Source organism: Tubulanus polymorphus, chromosome 2 (genome assembly GCF_964204645.1).
Source record: "Tubulanus polymorphus chromosome 2, tnTubPoly1.2, whole genome shotgun sequence".
Taxonomy (NCBI): domain Eukaryota; kingdom Metazoa; phylum Nemertea; class Palaeonemertea; order Tubulaniformes; family Tubulanidae; genus Tubulanus; species Tubulanus polymorphus.
Window position 1 is genome coordinate 7,063,737 of NC_134026.1, and position 23,628 is coordinate 7,087,364.

The 23,628-nt window shown below is 37.5% G+C and overlaps 4 protein-coding genes across 4 annotated transcripts; 2 read left to right on the top strand and 2 right to left on the bottom strand.

Annotated features, from left to right (window-relative positions):
* Positions 1 to 427: 427 nt before the first annotated feature.
* On the bottom strand, positions 428 to 3,512 carry LOC141898354 (cyclin-D1-binding protein 1 homolog). Its single transcript, XM_074784207.1, has 8 exons — positions 3,213 to 3,512; positions 2,986 to 3,045; positions 2,736 to 2,815; positions 2,482 to 2,563; positions 2,279 to 2,375; positions 1,752 to 1,902; positions 868 to 1,167; positions 428 to 577 (listed from the first exon to the last, which is right to left on the bottom strand). Exons 1-8 carry the CDS (start codon positions 3,286 to 3,288, stop codon positions 428 to 430), a joined length of 996 nt encoding a protein of 331 aa, XP_074640308.1. The 5' UTR covers positions 3,289 to 3,512.
* Positions 3,513 to 3,571: 59 nt separating this feature from the next.
* Positions 3,572 to 7,743, bottom strand: LOC141900475 (uncharacterized). The gene is made up of 8 exons (XM_074787392.1): positions 7,631 to 7,743; positions 7,437 to 7,514; positions 6,732 to 6,834; positions 6,496 to 6,563; positions 6,352 to 6,421; positions 5,449 to 5,676; positions 4,919 to 5,134; positions 3,572 to 4,828 (listed from the first exon to the last, which is right to left on the bottom strand). Exons 1-8 carry the CDS (start codon positions 7,735 to 7,737, stop codon positions 3,749 to 3,751), a joined length of 1,950 nt encoding a protein of 649 aa, XP_074643493.1. The 5' UTR covers positions 7,738 to 7,743; the 3' UTR covers positions 3,572 to 3,748.
* Positions 7,744 to 10,496: 2,753 nt separating this feature from the next.
* On the top strand, positions 10,497 to 17,531 carry LOC141900350 (putative phospholipase B-like 2). Its single transcript, XM_074787208.1, has 11 exons — positions 10,497 to 10,684; positions 11,500 to 11,746; positions 12,072 to 12,169; positions 12,376 to 12,593; positions 12,881 to 12,975; positions 13,440 to 13,597; positions 13,689 to 13,784; positions 14,304 to 14,375; positions 14,749 to 14,901; positions 15,205 to 15,364; positions 16,125 to 17,531. Exons 1-11 carry the CDS (start codon positions 10,500 to 10,502, stop codon positions 16,299 to 16,301), a joined length of 1,659 nt encoding a protein of 552 aa, XP_074643309.1. The 5' UTR covers positions 10,497 to 10,499; the 3' UTR covers positions 16,302 to 17,531.
* A 1,854-nt stretch (positions 17,532 to 19,385) lies between these two features.
* Positions 19,386 to 23,536, top strand: LOC141898355 (atrial natriuretic peptide receptor 3-like). The gene is made up of 6 exons (XM_074784208.1): positions 19,386 to 19,441; positions 20,048 to 20,151; positions 21,474 to 21,677; positions 22,118 to 22,267; positions 22,968 to 23,158; positions 23,390 to 23,536. Exons 1-6 carry the CDS (start codon positions 19,386 to 19,388, stop codon positions 23,534 to 23,536), a joined length of 852 nt encoding a protein of 283 aa, XP_074640309.1.
* Positions 23,537 to 23,628: the final 92 nt, after the last annotated feature.

Consider the following 23,628-nt stretch of genomic DNA (forward strand, 5'->3'; position numbering starts at 1 on the left):
GGTCTATGTCGATCGGGCGTCCGCGCTAAGCTCGGCGTCAATATGGTCGGCTCGGGGGAGCCTAGGCTGACCAGGTTGTCTAAGGAGGATCGAATCGGCCCAGGGTGGAAACACAGCAGGCAAAAGATCCCGCGTCGAGCAGTAGTGGGTTCGCGCCTGTGAATAGTCGCCGGCTGACAGCCCGTCCAATATAGTTGGACCCATTCCTTTTACGAAAACTTCCCCTTCCCGAATTCAGAAAAAAATATTTTAACAAGTATAAACTTTTTTCTCATTTTTGAATCGGAGAATTCAAGTCAGAAATATAAGTCGAGATTCCTTTAAAAAGTTGTTCACTCCTAGTTCATATACCTCCCCCCCCCGATATCTCCATGGAAGATGCGAATTTAGAAAAAAATATCTTATTGAACTATTTAAATAAATCAATTTATTGCCCATTTAGAGTTTTAGCTTTTTGTAAATTATGTTGCACAGCATTTAACAATAATTCAATCCAAGCAGCATCAGATTCTGAACTCAAATGACCTTGCTTAACAAACTCTATTGTATTATTCAACATCTCAGCATTTTCATTCATCTGCAAATTGAAAATAGACGATCATTGGTTAATTAACACAAATTCCCAGTAATTCACCACTGCTGCATAAGCCAACAGTGAGAGAATAGTTCTTCATTGAGTCGATAGATGGCAGTTTGATCGGCTACCGAATGATACTTTAGATTCCTGGGCTGGTTGCACAGGCCAAGTCCAAAAGTGGTCTTAAATCTTAAGACTGGTCTCAAATTGTTACATTGGCTACAGAACTAAGTTGGTCTTAAACGCCCTGAAATGTCCAGATTATGAATAAATGAATTCGATTAGTTTACCTGTATAAGAGCGACGGTGTGATTGATCGGTGGATATAAACTCATAGCCAGATCGTCTGTAACCGGACTCAAACATTTCAATCTCTCGTTTAAATCATCTAAATCATGAATCACAAGCATCGAATCACAGTCAATCGTCCTCAATACAGTCGTTAATTTCTTTAATAATCCACGCGTGCATTTCATTAATCCGATACAAGATGTGACGAACGAACGATCGCTTTCAGACCAGATTACCAGATCATCCTCTCCACCACCACCGTCATCTTCAACTGCTGCTCCGTCTTCACTATTCATTGCCTGAAAAATAAAAACATAACTCTCACATATTTTCATTGAAATAAATTTCTTTGTCATCTATTTTAGAAATTATGATCGATCCAACAATTGATGAAATCTAAGTTTATTATTCTGACGGTTTTCAGGTTTATCTAAATTCCTCTTCTGATAAACAATAATTATCGCAATGACGCATATCAGTTTTAAAAAAGTCTTTAAACATTAATTACTGTTTTTTAGAAATCTAATTTATCTAAATAAACTCTAAATATCATCATTGTGGCATTGTTTATTTTCCCTACATCACAGAGAATAGATCAGTATTGACAGTATTGAATAATTTATAATCAATTTAAAAACACAAAAGTTTTGCAAGTCAATCGAGGAGGAAGCTCTTTGAACAGAAAGGCAGTTTATAAATTGCTCAAATCATCATCGTTATCGTCATTTTTTATTATCAGTTTATCACATCTTTTCAAAATGATTTTAAATCATCCAATATCCATTGCCTAAAAAATTAATTCTATACAACTCAAAAAGTTCTGCAGTTTTTCAGACACAACATGCGCCAGCTTCACAGGGATCTAAAAATATAAAATTCTTACCTCTTCAAGTTCATTAATTGCATCTTTGATTAGTTCTAAATGTTCTTTCACTTGTTTCAGCACAACTTCACGATTTGTTTTTGGCAATGATTCAAATTTTTCACACGCTTCCCATAAACAACCTGTACTCATCAATGTGCAATCTTGTGTTCTAAAAATGAATGAATAAAACACTTTAACACATGAAAATTGAGAATCAATGAAGTAAGTTTTTAGAGTCACACTCTGACGATCTATCATCGCCACATCATCTGAAGTCATCTCTATTTTGAGTCTTAACTTATATTTTTCAAATTCAATTGGAAAGTGCAGGTCATCATTTTGGGGTTATTCATTTATTGCGTACGCATTGGAGTAGGGGCTGTGCAAATTTTTGTACTGTAATGCCTGATGTATATGAAAAAGTGGGCGGTCGAAAAATTTCAAATTTACGTAATAAATGAATGGTCCCTTTGGATCATTAGTCATCATGATCATCACAACTATAACGACTCAAAGCAGTGAGTTACACTGCATTCTGCTTTTACCCACTGAATCCTTGTGTTTTGATACATTCAGCTAAAGACGAAACTCCCTCTATTATCAATAAAACACTATCTGTGACACTTTTCAGTAGACATTCTCCTGAAATTATAGAGTAATATTCATAAACACCGAATCCAATTTCAGCGCAGTAGACAGGGTTGATCCTAGTTCAGAGCAGCAGACTGGCCTGAATCTAATCCCTTACCGTGTATTTTTGGTAACGTGTAATAAATCGAAATTAAAGCCAAAGTCGTTTTTTCGATGGTTGAAATCATTGTTTGACAATCCTGAAATAGATGAGAGATTTCGATTTGAAAATGAAGGTCAGATTTAAGCAGAGGAAAAAGTAGTCTGAATACCAGTCGTTGTTACAGGTTCCCTACTAGTTGTTTGGGGAACAACGGCTAGGTACTAGACTAAGGAAAAAGAAGCTCCAGTTTGCTCAAGATGTTTACTCACCGTGGGTGTTGGAACTGGTGGTTCAGAAAAGACTAGAACTAATTTCGTACATTCCTTCGAAAGACATTTAACTGCAACGTCTACAAAAAACATCAAACTAAGTTAAAAAATTATACGATATAAAGTTGATGTAACCAAGTAACTAACTGTGTGTGAAAGCTAAAAAAAATTGAAAATGGAATTTTCAAAAAAGGGACAATTTTAGAATTCAGTAAAACCCAAAATGCATGCAGCCAAATTTCATACATACTTATTCTTTGCCAGAAGTTATCCAGATCAAATCCATCTGCGACGCGATCTACCACTCCATCTAAAAAAGTGAAGTTTTAGCAATAAACTTGATTTGGATTTCGTCAAAATCTCAGGGTACGCAAATTAACGGTTTCATGCTAAATTGTAGGGAATAAAGGCATGACAGCAATTGTAAAATGACGATGGAATTCAACTCTAAGTATATAATGATAAAAGAAAGCTTACTGCGCAACTGATCGGTTACAAGAGCGAGATTTTCGATAAAAGATGAAAAAATTTCGATCGTCGTGGGCGCTGCCATATTGGATCGATCGGGTTCGAATCCCACGTCTACCCTCACTCGCCAGGGACAAAACCGGAGCCTCCCTTACGTGCACAATGTCATCATGCCGACTAATACCAATTGAACCTAGTCATAAAGAACACGGAAATAACAATTCAACAGTATTTATTTCGTCGAATTATTGTCTAAATATAGATTTCATCCTTCAGTTCAATTCACTTTCACACAGGAAATAATAAACTATTGGTGGTTATTACGAGATTTTCTGTCCCGTTGGTCCTCGGAGCAAGGTTCCACTGTAGTCTTACATTCCAGCAACAATAATTCAAAACCACAAACAGTAAACGAATACTTTCGTAACGATAAATCAGAGATTTAATTAGCAATTTAAGAACAATTAAGTCGACACAACCTACTTCAATTAAGAGTCACTAAATAAAGCTATAATTCTGGTTATAACAACCAGTGAGGCGATTTGTCAAGAATCCGCTTTATCATTCAGTAAAGTAGATCTATCAATTCCCCTCCCTCCTCTACTGCCGCGTCCCCCGTGGCTTCTAACCCGAGGAGCCCCTCTACTGAAGCCCCTACCCCTATGATGACTAGATGGTCTTTTATCTACACTATCGTTGACCTCATTCCGGTCATAATTTCTATAGGTCGTGTAGCAGCGCCCCCTGGTAGATGCCCGTCTACCCGGCGCCCTTCCTCTCAGAGATCTTTCATGGTTATCTACTGCTTGTTGTATTTTCTGATTCTCCTCTGAAGCTGTTCCTGTCTCAGTTCGTTTATTTTCAGCTGTCGCCACAAATGTTATTTTGTTAACGCTATTCGTCTGCCAATCACGTTTCACTTCACTGCCACCAGGGGTTTCTGTACCACGATCATTGTTTTTAAATTGTCTTTCTCTGCGTCCCCTACCATATTGAGTAGTCCGATTATTTCTATGTCGGTTCTCATGACTGCCACTAGGGGTCTCACAATCATGGGCTTGTCTATCGCTACATCGCTTCCTTTCATTGCCACTAGGCGTCTCACAATCACGGGCTTGCTTATTACTACATCGGTTTTTCTGATTATCAAAAGGTGTCTCACTATCTCGGCTCTGTCTATTCCGCTTCTCATGACTGCCACTAGGTGTCTCACAATCTCGGGCTTGTTTATCACTATATCGGTTTCGGGTTTGTTTATCACTATATTGGTTTCGCTGATTGCCAATAGGGGTCTCACCATCACGGCTCTGTCTATGTGTCTCACTATCTCGAGCTAGTTTATAACTACACCGGTTCTCCTTATTGCCACTTGGTGTCTCACAATCTCGGCTCTGTCCTTGCCGGTTCTCCTGTCTGTCACTAGGTGTCTCTTTCCTCCTAAAACCACGATCATTCCGGCTGTAACATTTTTCCCGGTTGCTGTAGTAGTCATTCTTGCGTCTGTTACCGTGGTAATCATTGCGCCTGTATTGTTCCGATGATTTTGATCGCGTTTTACTGTGATCTGGATTCTCGGGAATATCGACGTCAGGAAGAGGTACAGCAATCGACACCGTATCACCGTCCTTAAAAACATACAAAATCTTAGAAAATAAGACAGACATATTTTCAAAATTAAAATGTTTTTTAATCTGATGAAAAAAAACCCCTATTACCTGAACTAAGAACTTGTTGCTCTCTTCTTCCACGTCAATGATACCACCGCGTGATTTCTGTTTCGCGTATAGTTCGGCCATTTTTTTCTGCATTGCTACAATATCGTTGCTAGGTTGATATATCAGATCGTCGGCCGCTGGTTCGCTGCTCGTCGGATTATCAAGAATTTCTTCTACGCACGACGTGATTGGTTGACGGCATGTCGGACAAAGAACCTAAATTTATAATTAAATTGAGTAACACGTAAATTAAAAGATTCTTTTGAGAAATGTGACTGCACTCGTGGTGACTTAAGTTACCTTGGTTATCTAAACTAAACTAACTAAACATTTACTTCTTTAACAGAGAGAGAGAGAGGGATATGGAAAATTTGATGGCGAGGGACAGAAGAGAGAGAGGGACAGATGGAGGGAGAGGAGAGTGATGGAGAAAAGGCGAGGGAGAGAAGAGAGAGGGACACATAGAGAAGAGAGAGATGGAGAATAGAGAGGAAGGTGAAAAGGAAAAGTGGGATGATATCAAAACGAACCTGTTTAGTTTTCTCTTGTTGTTTATGAGGTAGAATTTGTAGATGATTTTCATCATCATCATCATCGGTATTAAGTAAACAGAACGTCACGTATCTCTGTAGACAGTGTTTATGTAGATAGTGATAACAGGGAGTCTTCGTGAATTCCGAATCAGAGTGAAAATGTTCCAGACAAACGACGCACGGACAATGAGGAATATTACTGTCGGTTAACAATTCTTTAGATATCTACAATTCAAACATATGACGTACATCATTTACACCAGTATACGTATATTAATTAGACAATAATCAATCTGCACCTTGGAACCTTCACCACTTCATACATTCATCATTCATCATTAGTATAAAGGATTGATGAACAGTTTTGAGAATTTACTGACAAAATGTCTAATGTCTGGTTGGACTCCGTGTCTGCTGCTTGAGGTTGTGAACACATGCGAGTGTTTGGGCGAACAGTTTTTGAAAGTGTGCTCAAAAAACGAATTTTTAGTGTTTGTAGTTTATTTTCAATTAAAAATGTCTAAGGTGAAGACGTACTGACCACATGTGAAATAAGGACGAACAGTTTTTGAAAGCGCACTGATAAAATGTCTAATGTTTGGTATTTCAAGTTGATATTCAATCGAAAATGTTTCAGGTGAAGTTCTGAACACATGTGGGTGAAGTGTTGACGATCAGTTTTTTGAAAGTTTGCTGTCAAAATGTCTAAGTTTGGGTTTTTGTAGTTCACTTTCAATTAAACTCATGATGGTGAATGGTGAACCCATTTGAAGTGTGGATGATCACAAATTGGTATAGAGGTGATAAACTGTTGAATGTTTGATTGAGCGCAGGGTCCAGGCTAAGAGCATACACACTTCAGACAGCAGATTAAATTGAAAGATTCTAATCAAATTTTACCTCAATCAATTCATATAACATCGGGTTCCCTCGACTATTCACAGCATGTTCATACAGTCTCCTGTGTAAACTGAAACAACAACAAAATCGCTATGAAATAAAAAGACAGTTTGTAAGGAAGATTTAACACAATTCACTTCTTACCCAATAATCTCTTCATCAGCCAAACCCCTCGGGTTCTTAATTTCAATTCCTGGTAATTCATTAGGATACTGAAATACAAAAATATTTCTCAGATAATTATTGTTTTAGTGAAAGTGGACCCTATGTAAAACTGTCACTGCCATATGACAATTGAAACTGCATCTGTTATCAATAATCATGCTTATTCAATTAACCAACTTTTGAGCAACTGACCCCGACTACTAAATTCTAGTTACCTGTTGATTTAATGTTAATACTAAAGTTAAACAGACATATTGCTTGTCAGGATCATCTGCTGTAGCTGGATGCAACAACACAGAAACTATATCTGGAAAACCGCTGAAAGAGGGTATAAAATATAAACATCTTAAATCAGTGAATTCATGAGACTTTGAGATTAACTGCAGTTTAGGAGTCATCCCCTAAGGCAATAGTTTTAGGTCAGCCGCTAATGTTACTTCAAGGATCAGTTTTATCCATATTGGACATTCATCACCAGTATAAACAACACCCAGGGTCTAGTCTTCCAAAAGATTGAAACCAGGTAAGTAGCCTCTAATAATCACAGGGGCTCATATTTGAAGTTTGGAGCTGAATAGTAGCTTAGGTCATTTAGTCCCAGGATCCTTCTACAGTGGACCTTGTTTTAACGACTTTGGGTATTAACGATCGACACCCAACATAGGAAAATTTCAATACTTTAGATACTAGCGAATAATTTATATACTAACGAACAGATTAACTGTTATAACAAACAGATTTTCTGGTACTCTGGAAATTTGTTGTTGCGCTGTGAGCAGTCATCCTAATTACCGAGATCAGCGTATTTACCGAGATCAACTGATATCGACCGAATTAAACCAAAGATTTTGAGTTTTTTCTACTTGAAACTAGACCCTCAACTGAACTGCGGTGGTTCTGATATTGATAAACATTCTCACCTGGTTTCAGATCGTGTTATAGTTAACTCGTGAATGTAAATAGCTTCCAACAACTGTAATTCCTCTTCTAGTGCTGAACTGAAAATAAATCAAATCGAATTCAATAAATACTGAACAATTTTAAGGTGAAATTCTTTTAAGTTTAACAATTGATCGTTAATGAAACCAGAATAAAACACTAGAACGATACAAACACTTCATCGGACAGGTCATACTGTGAACTGTTATATGTTTTGTCGGTCTCAATATCAGATTTTTCGTTCGGCTTTTCAGGGAGAGTGGAACTAGCGGCCGTGGCCATTTTGGAAATCTGCGGCGACATACGAGGGTGGCTCCGACTGTCACATGCCAGAGACTGAACGGCTGACTACGAACATTCGGCATCGCGCGTTTTCGATAGAAGTCCAATTTCAAATCAACTGCCATAGACATGACATGGAGAGCTACGGTGAACAAATATCATCACTCTGACCACAAAAAAGTACTAACCGGACGATTAAAAATTTCCCTAAGAACAATGGCACGGCCGGGGTGCCCGTGGCGGCCGCAGCACTAGCGGAGAGGAGCCGTAAAATCCGCAATAGATCCCATGGGCCCCGGGCCCAGTTTCAGGAAATCGATTTAATGTCTTCATTAATTCGCTTTTTAAAATCGTTACCAGAGCGAGTGCCCGTGCCCGTGCCACTTAGGATTTCATTTTTACCGGCATGGAATCGTGTGGTTGCTTTTATTGGATCTATGGGCTTTGTTACGTGAACAAAATAAATCTTGAAAATAAAATAGATCTTGAAAATAAACAACAGATTACAAAGTTGAACTGATCAGCAGGATTCAATTGAATTCTTCCGTTGTTGCACCAGTTGGTTTTTCGCCCTGACATGTGCGTGAATTGTTAGGCTTCAGTTATTATGTACACCGAGGGAGTGTGAACAAATACGTACTGTGCAACTACAGTGAAACCGCATCGGGCCGCCCGACCCGGAGGATAGCGGTCAGTCAAAGGTAATTAAATCAATCATTACATAAAACGGGCTTCGAATCACTAATTTCATTACCACCTCAACCACACGCCGGCCAAATTGTATGACTTCGGGTCCCAAATCTGACCGCGAATATCTTGTAATCGTTTCAATTTAGGTTGGAAGAATCGCAAGAATGGATAGATATAGCACCAGAAGATCGTCAAAATCGAATTACATTCGATCCAAATTAGAATTGAATATTCAACATATGAATTCACGAGAAATCGAAATATTTTGGAAAATCATCCCCTACAACAGTGACAACAATGAAGAACACGTAGATTGTTTCAGTCTGGATGTGACGAATATTACTGCCGATTTTAAACGATACAGTTTTAATGATATCACTAATGATACCGTCCGTTTTAGAATCCCGTCTCTGACCCCCGGATGCAGATATAGAATGAGATTACGAGCTTTGAAACAGACAAGCAACCCGGGTGATTCAAATCCGAACACTAACAGGGCTCTATTCGTGAGCAACGCTCTACATATCGATGCGGTCTATAACATCCGAGAACTGACCTGTCTGATGGAGAAAGCTTTGCGTTACATAGCACGAAATAAAAACTCTTGCGGCACCGCCGAATTTCGACGATGTGAATTTCTGTATCGGAACAAATCTGACGAATATTTCAGTAAAATTCGACTCGATTCGGATGGAATTATGCGCCCCTATATAAAAGATGGCAATGGCGACCCAGCGTCGCCGATAAATAATCGCGTAGACGGGTTGTTTTTTGCGACTTGGGTCGACCCGAAAACAGGTCAACCACCGCTGATTTCTCCATACGGCGAGCTCCGTTTACATATCCCGGCTTCTAGACTTTTCAAAACTAGCTGCAATCTATATTTCGCAGATTTCTATTGCGTTTTCCAAGACCACTTTATCATATCAGTTCTAAAAGTGGAAGCCGAGCCGATGAATTCTGTTCCACAAACCTCATTCGGCTGAATCTCGACGATAATGACTTTCTCTATTGGGATGCTAGGGTTGAAAGTCTAATGGTAACTAGGGCGATTTCTGTTGAAGTAATGTACACTGAAGATGTGGATATTACTGAAGAATTGGGACATGGAGGTTTTTTTCGTAGTACCACGTTAGAACTACATTCGGCGGCGTCCCATCATAAGCAACCTTCCTGCACTAGTTGTAATATCTATACGAATACAAATGAAGGCTCTTTGATTTAGAAAAGCAGGCCTCTGCCTAGGGAGGGGGTGTGCGGGGTTGGGTGCGAACGAAAATGTATTAGATTACTAATGTTTCATCAGTGACATTCGCTTTGTTATATAAGATTTTTACTAAGATTGGCCAGAAATGCATCTAAAACGCTTCAAATAAATATGTTTAACAATTTTTCTAGGGGGGATTCAAACCCCCGTAGAGTGCTTCGCGCCCGCGGCGCGCGGATCGCCAGGGACCGTCGCCAAATAAGTTACGCGTTTCGCAGCCACCCAGAGCCACTCATTTACGATTAAGACGGGTATTTTGGATTGAAATCGTGACGGATTTAATCAAATTAAAAATAAATAATGGAAACGGGTTTAATGTAAGTGTAAGAATGATTATTGAAAAATGTTATAATCGAAAGTTGTAAGACTTATGTTTATTGTAGTCGTTCATTGTATTTTGTTGAAAATTCAACGTAATTCTATCTGCATTTATGAAAATAAAATCTATTTTTTTTAGAAGAAAAATATATTTCTTTCTAAATTAATCTTGCTGTTTGTTAGGGTTTTGACTTCTGACTCGCGAGCTCGCGATTCGCGCCTCAACAACTTTCGACCAATGAACGCGCACTGCCGTTGGGGTTCGAGTCCTATAATTCAAAAATATTTTCTATGAATTGAATAGAAATGAATTGAATTGAAATAGAAATGAATTGTACGATTACCTATACTTTTAAATAGTTTTTGCTGTTGTGAAATACATCATTTTTACTAACGGCATCCTACTTCTTCAAGGATGCTTGTTCGGGGATATCCAGAAGTTACTGGGTTAATTGGGATCATGTGACATTTCAAGATGGCGGCCTCCATGGAATTGACGTTTCTGTTTCTACTGTGTTGTTTTTCTCTGAAAATAGCCGCATCAACTCGTCACGGATCCGTTGTTTTAGTTAAGAACGGTGTAAATGGAGACTATGGTTTGAAGTATTATGATCGATACGTTGCCGGCGCGGCAGCAGTTGGAAATTTTACTGATGATATCAATAAAACCGGGTAAGATTTATCTTTTTATTTTATCTTGGTGAGGTGTAGCGTTGTGATCAGGTGATATTGATCATCAGCTGACGCACAAACCGTGCCGTATCAGCTGATAGTTCTCATACTATCTTATTTGATGTCATCGTCACAATCAGATATTTTATTTCACAATAGTCTATCAAATTTCATTTGTTTCAGCACGAACATTCTATCAAAGGGGTTAGCATACCCGTAACCTTTAATAAAAACTATATCCATGCATGTGACGATAATGTGTGGAGTGTCCTACAATGATAAAAATAATACAAAAGATATGTAGAAAAAATAATATAAAGTTTGAAAAAATCTTTTTGAGCTTTGCCTAGTATATTACCCAACAAATGGATACTGCTACAGTTCTCTAGAGTTACAACATTATTGGAAATAAACGCATTTTAACCCACAAAGAAACCTAAGTGTGAGCCGTCTTACTGGGTCCTGAACATCAAAACAAACACAATAAGATTGCTGATGATAAGCTTTAATAAAATTCCTTTCCTCATAGTGTATTTAAGTTGGGGGCCAGGGTCGTATATCCTCCTATGATGCAGTACAAGATCTGTAGCGGAGTGTGTGATAAGCAGTGATGCTGAGAGATTTGAGTCCTGCTGGCTGCTTTGAGTGTGCGGGCAACACTCAAAGGATCCCATTGTGAGCTTAAGTGAGGAATTGGGAAACGAAGTCTTGGAAACGAAGATCTAATAAAGCAAAAACAAATATTTTCGGATTGTGATTCACTTTTGGAAGCTGCATTCTGTTTGAATATGTGTTATTTTTGTATGATTTTTAAGGTGGTCATTTTTGGATATATCGACGGACGCTGGCGCCGATGATATGACGCAAGCTTACAGCGCTGGAGTTCTCGAGTCTCACTTAACGCGTATCAGAATCGCTCAACACTGGAACAATACAATGAGAGATTACTGTAAGAAGCCGTACACCGGTTACTGCACTCGTCTACAGTCATTCCTCATCAATAATACCAACTGGATTCAACAACAAATCAAACAGAATCAAAACGATTCGTTTTGGCATCAGGTAGAATTAGAGGTTTACGGTATTCTTAAAAAATCGATATGTGAAACTTCATAAATATGATGAATTTATTGTTAGCTCATTTCCAAACTTGTCAATTAAGTTTGACTATCATCAGAAAGTTAGTTCATTTCCAATGTTTTCTAACTGTTGAGTTAATTCTTAACCTAGAACCGGGACTCAGTTCCACATTTCTTGGTAAAGAGTTGATTGTATAGAGTAAGATAATTCCATTTCAAATGTTTCAACTTTTAACCGACAGAAATGTGGAACTGGATCCTCTATCACAGATGTTTTGTAATTGATTAATTGAATCTCTGAATTTCAGATAGCTTTGATTTATTCTCAAATCAACGGAATCATTGATGGATTCATGAATAAAACAGGGAAACCACGAACTACTATTGATGATCCTTTGGGTCTGTTGTAAGTGATTATTTCAATTTCAGATCGAGATTTGGTTTCAATAGCAAAGTTACTGTCTAGATATTAAGAAATAATCACAATTGATAGAAACTTTAATTCAAGTTTCATTGATATTTTAACATTTTGAAAATGGCCCATTGAGTATTTGAATGAAAACTGTAGATTTAGATTTAATTTTCTCATGAATAAAGATTTATATTTTACAGTCTATTCTATATTGGGGGAGACACTGAAGACTTGGAACCTGCTTTGAAGAAACCGAATTTGAAGCGAATTCTAGGATCTGGATCGTGTTCGGCATTGATTAAATTACTTCCTGGAAACAGTGATCTATTAGTAGCACAGGATACATGGAACGGTTATGAGAGTATGCTGAGAATTATTAAACGATATCATTTCTCATATAGATTAAACTCAGATCCCAGTAAGTGAAAAAAAAACATCTATTCATTGCAGAGATTTATACATATCATGAGTTTTTACGTTGAGAACATGTTAATCAGATCCGGGAATTTTCATAGATCTGTGTTTGACTGTATAGTTAAAATGAACAGGATTCAGTTTCAAGGTCCTAGGTTTAATTTGACCATGGACTCATTGCTTTTCCAAGAGTCCATGATTTGACTAGTTCATTACCAATGTTTTAACTCTAGAGTCAAAGTTTGATTGACGACTGTGTAATTGGAACCTTCATATTGTTTTGTTTGACAGAATCTGGATCAGTTGCGTCAAAGATGATTTCATTTTCAAGTTATCCTGGAGCAGTTTTCTCAGGAGATGATTTCTATATCACAGATGCTGGATTGGTGAGTACCTGTAACTACCATTAAACAGGGACTCTTCCAACTTCCACAGTTTAACTGGAGCCACTTCCACAGTTAAACTGGATCCACTCCCACGGTTTAACTGGTTCCACTTCCACAGTTCAACTAGATCCACTTCCACAGTTTAACTCGATCAACTTCCACAGTTAAACTGAATCTGTCGAGTTCACTAGGCTTGAATTAGATGAAGGGCGGAGGGGGTATCAAACTTGTACTAGATGAACCCTTACCATAATTGTAATTAGGGCCTACCATTAGTGGGAATTAAGAGATATTGTGAAATGTCCCCTAGTGTTCGCCAGTCATTGAAACTGGAGAGTCAGTTATCACCAGCACTCAGTGTGAATCTTACTATGTTTAACGTAAAACATCACTAAAAGCTTTATCTTCAGGGAGGTCTCGTAGCTATGGAAACTGGGAATATTTCGATCAATTTTATTTTTAAGGTCACGCAGGAGACGACGAATGGCAACAATAACGACAAACTTTGGTCGAAAATCACTCCGAATTCGGTTCTCGAAAATTTTCGAAGTATGGCTGCGAATCGTTTGGGAAATTCGGGAAAGACTTGGGTTTCTACGTTTTCTCGTTATAACAGTGGCACGTACGTATACCCCACACGATTTCAAGGTCGTTTATTTCTGCGGATGTTTTATTGCAGATGGAATGTTATTTTCATCAATTATATGTTTCAGGTATAATAACCAGTGGATGATTGTTGATTATAAATTATTCACACCACAGGAACAAACGCTTAAACCGGGGCTGCTTTATGTCGCTGAACAAATACCGTAAGCTTGTTTGAAATTTCTGCTGTAGAAGCTTTAAAGTTTAGATAGGTGAATTTCAAATGTTTGCCTGTGAACTGAAGAACTCTTTCAACCATCAGAAAGATTTTAAATCCATTACCACAGTTTAGTGGGTGTGTTATATGCCAAAAATAGGGTGTTGACTTCATGTCATGATACAAAGGTCCCCTTTGGCATGGAGTTCCTGTCACCTTAGGGTGATTGGAAAAAGTTAATGAAAAGACAATATGAAGCTCGCCCTTAACATTTGAAATGGGGCAATTTCAAAAAATGGCCACCACTGCTGTTACTGAAAATCACATTTTCAACCAGAATTAGCATTGGTTAAAGTTTGACTGGAGGCTTTTAGAGCATTTGAAATCAACGAAATTGAACCGTATTAGAACCTAATGCAGTTAAACTTCGTTGTACTGTTCTCTGGTTAAGTTAGACTTTCGAATTGAAATTAGTTCAATTCCTATGTTTTGATAAGTTTCTTTATATGAATAATGCTAATTTTAGGGGTAAAATCACCAGTGGAGATTTGACTAAAGTTCTCAAACAACAGACATACTGGGCCAGTTATAATATTCCGTAAGTTTAATGTCTAACAGTTTTTATACTGTTATCATTTTATATTGATTTTTTCACATATTCTTTTTCACTAATATAGAATGTATGTATGTATCTGAATAACATACAATGTATCTTCCAGAGTTGCAAACTGTTACTGATGTTCAGTATTTTGTTACTATTTTGTCATCCGAAATACTGATTTGATTTGTTTTATGTATACAGGAATATGAAAGATGTTACTGAGGGCCTTGAAATTGATTACCAATTACTTTGAAAATTTTCTTTCATATTTCAATAAAATTTTACTGAAAATGAAAATTCAATTTGTTACTGATAGAACTTTTCAGAGGATTATAGCCCTTTCTCTTGATGTATTTTGATAATTTTTCAGTTATTTCACCGACATCTTTAAAGAAAGTGGCTATCCTCGGATGGCCTGGAAGTATGGTGAATGGTTCACTCATGAAGGTTCACCTAGAGCTAAGATATTTAAACGTGACCATGTTAAAGTTACTGATTTGACTTCAATGACTACGTTAATGAGGTAAAAACAACTTTCAATTTCATATTGATAAAGTAATAAACAAATCGACAAGATACTCAAAAAGTACCAAAATCTTGCTTAGAATTACAGCGCGTTAGCCTTGGAGGGACCAATAAATTCTCTATCCGAGGTACAGAATTGCAGAGCAGTTGGAGCATGGATGGGTCATTATTACGATGAATTTGATTAAGAACATAAGTAATATTTTCCTGGGCACGTGATTATCCAAGGCAATCAGCTCCAGGGTAAAACACAGTATACTGTTTTATGCAACTGTAACTTTGTACGTTTTGTATATTTCAGATATAACGATTTTAAGAATGATCCATTGTCTAAGTGTAAATGTAATCCACCGTATTCAGCAGAGAATGCTATATCAGCTCGTAGTGATTTAAACCCAGCGAATGGAACCTATCCATTCGGTGCTTTAGGTCATCGTAAACACGGTGGAACTGATATGAAGGTTTGTTTTAGCCGTTTTCTCATCTTTCCTGGATCTTCAACTACTGGTTACACAGTTGTCAGTATGTTTACACAACTCAAAGTTCTACAGTTCTTTTTTAAATTTGACATCTCCTTGAGCTAAGAGTTTATACAAAATTTCAACCATACCCTAATAGTCGTCAGAAAAACTGATTTCGCTGCTTATAGTTTCCTTGTTCTGGATTGGATGTGAAATATTATATTTTGTTTTGGCATTGATATTCTTGAAGATGACTATTGGCAGGAAACGTTGAATAAACTACTAGCTCAAGGAAACGGTGTGCAGGGATTTTACATGATAGTTTACTTCTGTTGCTTAATAATGATATTAATCTTGGAGCTCAGTCTGATTACTCCAATTATTGATAAACGCTTATAAAGCTCTTGTTTCTCATGATGCTGTGAAGTTTTATAGAGATCTTGCATGCAACGTCATAGTTTGTTTGCCAACCAGTGTTGGAGACCTTCCATACATAACAACAAAAAATAATCAGGGGATTCATAAGCTTTGAGGGTCTGTCATGTTAATTACTTATTGCGACGTGTTTATGGAAAAAGCAGTTGGCTGCAAGATCTCTTAACAAACGTTTGAACTGGCTGATGTGGTGAATATCTCGTAGAGTGTGATCGATGTTGCTCCAAAGGGAAGCGGCTTTTGCAGGAAATGAGCCTTAATGTAATAAGGTTGAAATGAAATGCTTGTTGATATTCATGATATTCAATTGTTTTGTATATTTTAGTTAACATCGTACAGTTTGTCGAAGAAGATGCGTTTTCTATCGGTTTGTGGCCCAACTAGCGACACACAACCTCCGTTCCAATGGAGTAAATCGGATTATAAAGCCGTACCGCACGAAGGACACCCGGACCTGTTTAAATTTCCTCCTGTTCTACATGATTGGGCCACGGCTCCTTAAATAACGAACTCCTTAGATAATTTTATTCATTAGGACCCAGATCCACTGGTGTAAGTTAGAGTTAACTCTTGAGTTGAAATTAGTTCATTTTCAATGAGCGAAATCTTAACTTAGAACTGTAGTGGAACTGGTTACAGTGTTTTTGTGATAAACAAGAATTTGACTATGATTTTGTTGATATTGATTCAGTTTGTTCAATTTAATGGAGACAAGATTTATATTTATGGATATTTTATGTATATAATTTGATGTCTAATGACAGAAAAAGTCGGCCTTATAAGTAGGAAGCAGGACCATTGACAAAACACTATCAGTCTGTGTTTTATGATAATATGAAATCCCTGCACACTAGAAATAAAAAAAAGTCCGAAATGTTTTCTTGAGCTTGTAATTCATTCGACGTTTCAACTTCATCCTAATAGTCATCTTTAGGAAAACTGAGGAATTCAGTATTCGTGAATATGATTATTAGGATAGAGTCGAAACGTTGAATGAACTATTATAGCTCAAGGAAATATTTCGGACTCTTTTCATTTCAAGTGTGCAGGGATTTTACATTATGATTATTGACAGTTAAAAACTTCTTCCTTATTAAATAAGCTAAAGATTCTGACAAGGATTTTAAACTAATGAATATTCAAATTCAATATGATCCGATTTGCTGTGAGAGGTCGGGGAGACCTCATCATTTTGTATAATTCATGTTTGGTTGATTGATTAGTTATGAACGGATCAAGGTTTTTTGGATCGAACATTTATCTTCAGTTCAAGGGCAACACAAGTTCATAACTAATTACTGATGAAGATATCGTTAATTAGAATGAAATATGATACAAACGAAAATTTTCTTTATTGATTTTTGTTGCTACTGCTGCTCAAAGATGGAATGATGAGCCTGGAATGATTGATAAATGTTTTTGCTGCCATGGATTCGGTTTCCCTTGTTCGCCCGGGCGTCATCAGCTGATAATGATATGGATGATTAGTTAAATAATTATTGTAATGATATCAGTTAAACTGACTCCAAAAATATCTTCACTTTGTACTAATTAGTCAATGATACCTGATTACTGGACTGAGGTGCCTCGGTACATGAAGTGTCAAGTTAAACATTTAGCGGATTAGTTTTCTGTCAGTTGATTTGTATAATGAAATGTCTGATTAGTTTAGTGTAAAATAGTGTAAATTACTCATCAAAAAAAATAATCTATTTTTACACAATAAATGTGTCGAATCGTTTGTTTATTTATGACTCGTTAGTTATTTCATATTTCCGTATAATGAGGATCTGTATTTTGTTTATACGATGAACCAGAGGTGATGTGGAGGATGTCACGCCAGTAGCTATAGGGCTTCAAACAATAGACAATTTTTCCTCATAAGGCATCCAGACAGAATTAGAAATATAGGAAGATTAGCGTCTCTGATCCTAGTCCTTGGTCCAATTTCATTCAGGAATCGAAACTGGCGATCAGTCAGGTGAAGCGACTGGTCTGTGGTGACTATTTACTAACAATACTCGCTATCATTCTCTGATTACTTCGTCGTAGCAGTTAGGCGCATCTTTTTTAGAAACTGCAGCGTAAGAATTGGTAGTTACGTATGTCGCAGACGATAAATCAACACTAGAATATCAACATTATATATTAACGACATTTATTGCCAAATTTGCTTCCCAAAGAAAGGAGGGCGTTAAGGGGCGTCGGTGTAGTCGTACTCTGCGCACAACCCCTGCGACATCGGTTATTTCAAAAACCAATTCGACCTTTACTAAAAGCGATGATTACGTACAAACAGGTTTCAAGAGGTTTGAAACATCGTTAGAATAATCCATAGAACTCAATTTTTCTTAACATTCTGATCAGAAATTCATTATTTACAATACCCGGTACGCATAATGAAAAGAACAATTACAAGGTTTCTCGGCTAAGGGTTTTATTTGACTTAATAATAATCCTCTTTCAAACTAATCTCGACCTTAAACCCACGACTTTGTGAAATTTTTGCAAATGGGTAATAATGGCCTGGCAGGTCACTAGCGGATTTCTATCGATAAGATGGAGAAACAATTTTTTCGCTCTAAAAAGCGCTCTATGGTTAGAACTTTGTGCGACAAAATATCTTCATTTCCTACGACAAAGAAACTACCAGATTATTCCTGGCTGTAAACCGTATGAAATCTGAGTATAATTCTACAGATCAGATGGTTACGCGATAGATCAAACGTAGATAGGTGAATATGAGCTCGTTATCACTGATAGTGAATGATACTTCAGGCGAATAATCTGCTGGGCATAAAAACGTCAGAATTATTGCCGACAACACCTCATAATGCTTATTAGCGCGATTACTTCTCATGTACGGTAGGTAGATTAGAAGAGAAAAAACCTCTGACTTATCTCTCTCCAGCCAGCTGCTTCGTTATGAAGCTTTTACAGCGATGAAAGAAATCGGCAGACATGATACGTATACTCTACGTTCCGTAATGATAATTGGCGCGATTACTTAGAGATTAGAACTAGCGTCGTTCATTACACGACGCGTTACATCAATGAAGATCTGCTGCTGCTGCTGCTGAAGCCGTTTGAAGCAGCCAATCAACAACTCGGAACGGATAGGGACGAAAAAGGCAATCGCTATATCTAATTTCCACGTAAAAATCATGATGACAGTAAATTTTTTTCTCGTTTGTCTATTGTGAGACTGGCGTCGGTGAGATGTGTTTGTAGGTACCTGCCAGCGACGAAAGATGTTATCATTCGTGTGAATTGCACCGCGCGTAGAAGACTCAGAAAGACCAGGCAGGGCAGACATCAAAAACATTATATTTCAAACTTTTCACGAGGTTCATCGAACAATTGAAAAGCTTCTCAATTCTTTCAGCTAGTTGTCTTACACCCTTCGAAACAAACTGTAAAACTGAAGACTACGTAAATGTTTTCCCCTAATATGCGCGTTGTGTTGGTGGTGGTATTGAATGTGGTTATTTCAGTTTTAGCAAGACGTGAATATAAGATCGGATTGCTGATAGGTTATAGTGAGACATCCAGTATGGGATTTCAGCGTTCAGCCGCCGCCATGACGATGGCCGAGAATCTACTGAGAAAACGTGGAATAATCGGCAACGATGTCGTTTTCAAGTAAGTCATAGATTCTTTCAGGGTTTTGAATCCCGAAAACTTATCGCGTCGTCTATAGGACTGTTTTCATAGACCCATAACCATTGATATCGCGGTGTTGAAAGATGATAAAGTATAATAAGAATAACCTTAGTATTCCTAAAGATGACTATCAGGATAAACTTAGAACAATGTCGAATAAATAACTAGCTCGAGAGAACCGTTCGGAATCGTCTATTCTTCTTGCGCACAAATTTCATATTTTCATAGACCAAATTTGACACACATGCCAGTGCAATTCATTCATTCAAACTGGTCCATATATAAACCAGTTTCTTTTTAGCCTCAAAACTTTGACAAACGCCTCGAGATCAAGAAAATTTAGACGAATAGAAATTTGATCTGATTTTGAAACACATTCCATTTCCTTTTCGATTTCAAAACAGTTGATTTTGATTATTTGAAATAGCATCATGTCATATTTACGATATATATGACGATATTCATTTCAAAACAAGTTGAATTCTATCAACATTCCACATTAGAGTGTCGTAAGCCATCTCTAATTCTCAAGTATAGATTGTTTATAAGCAGTCCCTGAGAGGATGAATTTATTTATCTGTACAGGTATAAATGGAGAGACGGTGGAAATGTTGTTGATACAGTCGGCTATTCGAAAGAATTCTGGGATAACGGAACTGACGTCATCATAGGTCCAACATATTCAATGAGTAAGTTTTCAAATTAAAGTTTAAGTACTATATACAGTGTAAACATATCCTACAATTGAAATTCTATGGTGAAAATGTAAAGGTTTATTGAGGCCACAAAAAATCAGGTGCAAAAAATGTTGTTATGAATATACACGATCAGAAGTGATTTAGAAATTGGTTCCATCAGGGTGATAATTTTCAAGTTAAGAATTAAGAGGTCTATTGAGACCCCAAAGTTTTGACTGTCCTACCTGTCATCACCAGGTGGAATGAATGTAGGCTAGTTATATATGAACAATATATATGTCATAGTCGATCAGGTATTTGTGGTTCCTCCAGGAAGGTCTCTCGCACCTTCCTGGTCATCAAAAGCATCGAAAGCTGAGAATTAAAATGTTAAGTTGCAGATTAAATAGTAAATTGAGAGACCATAACTCATCCAATCTCAAGGTTCAACTTCCTTGCAAGTTTTGTTTTTGCTTGTTACAAATAAACTTAACCTTGAAAAAATCCTGGATTACGATGTTCAAAGCGATTGACATAAGCTAGCTTTGATTCGTGGGAATATTGACTTGAACTTTGGAAGAACTTAGAAATGAATTAAGTTTTAATCATGCTTGTTGTCTTCGATAAGCTTAACCTTGACCGATGTTTGGGATCAAGCGGCAACATAAGTGACTCGATTCAAAGTGAATGTAATATCGAGACATGGCTCGATGAGATAACGGAAGCCTTACTAATTCTTCCGTTTAGAGAGGCGTCGCTTCCGTTTGTCCGTTTCTGCAATTTCACTGTTAGAAACCGTAAAAAAATCTTTTTAGAATTCAATGCTGAGCTGCCCGGCATTTACTAGGATGCGACATATCGTTTATTTGCTGTGATTCTGTAGTATCATTTGCTAGTTACTAAACGTATTAATGAAATTGAATAAAAATCCATATAGCTGCAGAGCAGCGATATCGGATTTTCTGTAGGTCAGGTTATGTATCCGGTGTCATGTATTCGATTCCTACGCGCCTGGGCAAACTTCGGTCGTCGGAGTATAGTCGACTATTTGTGAACTAAGTGAAACCGAATGCCAGTTAGTCTGAACTATAGTCCGGGGATAGTCGACCACGCGATTGAGCACGGTTGATGGTTCAGACCGAACTATAGCGTGTTCGATCATTAGCTCCGACCACTGGTTGAGACCTACGAGTAATTATCTAACAGATAGTTAGATAATTGCTCGTAGTTGAGACTAACTACGAAAATTGAGGTTCACCCTGATGGCAATGACGCGGTGCAGGCCGAACTAATTGAATTGGTCATTGATATCAATTGATGTTGTAATATTGCAGCTGTCAGGCCTGCCCTGTATCTGGCCGCGTATTTGAATTACCCGCACTGGAGTTGGACTGCCACTCATTCAGAACTCAGCGATAAGAAAAAGTTCAGCACATTCGCCAGAACTCTCGGGTCGTTCAGTAAACTGGGCTCGATGTTTGATATTCTATTTACGCATTATAAATGGCGACGATTCGCAATGTTCTTCAAAACTACCGGTAAGAATCAACACCCCCTGGTGGCCATCAATCGCAACAGAATATAACTGCTTTAGCGTTCGAAAATGAACACATTACAACGGCGCAATTACAACGCCCCCTAGTGGCCTGATTATGATAGTTTTACGTTGAAAATGGATAAGTGGATGAATTAGATACACATTGATAGATTGATCCCTCTGGTGACTACCAATCAAAGCAAATTATCTCTCATCATTGAGTTTTTCTGATGTTTGGATAAAAGTGCACGGAACACACATAAACTAACCGAAACATAGTGTTCAAAGGAGATTCTGACGTCATAGATCTTCGTATAAGAAAGAAGATCCGTTTCATAGAGATAAAGTGCACTTAGAGACGACCTTATTCTTTACAGCTAATCCAGTACCGTAATGGATTTACAAAATCTCCTTACAGCAAACTCTCATCTTACTTTTAAGGTTGGTGTGAATTCGGACGGAAAGCTATAGACGAATACATGTCGTTGAATAATTTCGACGTGGCCGAAAATATTATGTTCAACGACGATGTTCAACTGACCGCCTCTTACATCGACGACGTTTTAGATCGTTTACAGCAACGAGCGAGAAGTAAGTGCCCTAAAAATGGACACATCCGAGTTAAATACACCCTAAAAATGGACACGCTGACATATTGGACACACCTAGGTATAATAGGAAATTCTACGTTATGATATGATATGAAGGTTTATGACATGAAGATATGACCTGAAGCAGTTCCATGGAGTAATAAGTATGATCTGAATTGGAGTATTACATCGGGTATTACAGTAATAAATAGTGATCTAACATATAATGTGCAGTAATAAAGTTTGATCTAACATCTACTCTACGGTAATAACTTGTGATCTGACATCCAATCTTACAGAGTTTAATGATTGTTCTTATCGGTTTAGATAGCAAGGATTTTCCTTTATTCTCCTCTCTTTTTTCTCCACGCTCCTCTCAACATGTCCTGTCCTTCTCTCACCACTTTTCCACCCTCTCATCTCGCCCTCCTTTAACCCTGTCACTACCCTCTGTATCACCCCCTTCCGTCATCTCACCCTCTCTCCTACCATCCCTCTCTTACCAGCCTTCCGCCCACTCCCCCACTATCTGCCATTCTTGACACATGATATACTCAAATCAACGAATGTCAACTTTGAAAATCATGAAAATATGTTTTAAACATCAAAATTCATCTATTCTGAAACTCCTACAAAAAGTATCATTCTTTTTCAAAAGCCTCATTTGAAACTTTTTTAAACACTTTAAATTGATTTTGTAGTCGTTTTAATGTGTATCGGGTCGAAAGAGAGAGAGTTTCTGTTACGGGCTCGACAGCGCGGAATGACGAATGGTGAATACGTATTTATGATAACGGGATCTATAAATGCGGTCCGAAATCCGGAGCCATGGAAACAGCAAGATTCACCAGAAAATGATGACGCCTACGAAGCCTATAAAGTTGTATTTGAGGTTAGGAGAAGTATTTCAGTGCCCATCCTACATGATATCCATTTTTAACTGTATAATCTAATATCCGTCTATACAAATCTATTTTTGAGATTCGAAGAAGTTGACTCTTGTGTTCTATTTATATCTATTTGACCAGACTATACGTCAGTTTAAGGTTTCAATAATGAATATGGATTTGTCTTTTTTAGCTTCTGCGAAAATTTGTTGGTTAAAGGCTCTTGCATTTTTCAGGTTTCCTGGGCGTCAGATGAACTGCAGAAAGAGATCGAGTTTCGTCGCTTGTTGCCCTATAAGATGACAGAATGGCCGTGGTTTCACAATAAATCGCTAGATGATTTTTTAGCGGGCAAACCAAACTCCGACGTAAGCGGAACTTAACTTTCTATATATATACTAAGACTTAATATCTACCCAATTAAGTTACTCATATATAAATATATATATATATATATATATATATATATATATAT

Bases quoted from the DNA above. Each gene is read 5' to 3' on its own strand.
- LOC141898354 (XM_074784207.1), bottom strand. From the start codon at position 3,288: ATGGCAGCGCCCACGACGATCGAAATTTTTTCATCTTTTATCGAAAAT. The intron at 3,046-3,212 runs GTAAGCTTTCTT...TCACTTTTTTAG, and splicing joins TGTAACCGATCAGTTGCGCA to ATGGAGTGGTAGATCGCGTC. The intron at 1,903-2,278 runs GTAAAAGCAGAA...ATTCATTTTTAG, and splicing joins AAAACACAAGGATTCAGTGG to AACACAAGATTGCACATTGA.
- LOC141900475 (XM_074787392.1), bottom strand. From the start codon at position 7,737: ATGGCCACGGCCGCTAGTTCCACTCTCCCTGAAAAGCCGAACGAAAAA. The intron at 6,564-6,731 runs GTAACTAGAATT...TTTGTATTTCAG, and splicing joins TATTAACATTAAATCAACAG to TATCCTAATGAATTACCAGG. The intron at 5,677-6,351 runs GTAAAATTTGAT...TTTGAATTGTAG, and splicing joins TGTTATATGAATTGATTGAG to ATATCTAAAGAATTGTTAAC.
- LOC141900350 (XM_074787208.1), top strand. From the start codon at position 10,500: ATGGAATTGACGTTTCTGTTTCTACTGTGTTGTTTTTCTCTGAAAATA. The intron at 13,785-14,303 runs GTAAGCTTGTTT...TGCTAATTTTAG, and splicing joins TATGTCGCTGAACAAATACC to GGGTAAAATCACCAGTGGAG. The intron at 14,376-14,748 runs GTAAGTTTAATG...ATAATTTTTCAG, and splicing joins TGGGCCAGTTATAATATTCC to TTATTTCACCGACATCTTTA.
- LOC141898355 (XM_074784208.1), top strand. From the start codon at position 19,386: ATGGCCGAGAATCTACTGAGAAAACGTGGAATAATCGGCAACGATGTC. The intron at 20,152-21,473 runs GTAAGTTTTCAA...GTAATATTGCAG, and splicing joins AGGTCCAACATATTCAATGA to CTGTCAGGCCTGCCCTGTAT. The intron at 22,268-22,967 runs GTAAGTGCCCTA...TTGATTTTGTAG, and splicing joins TTTACAGCAACGAGCGAGAA to TCGTTTTAATGTGTATCGGG.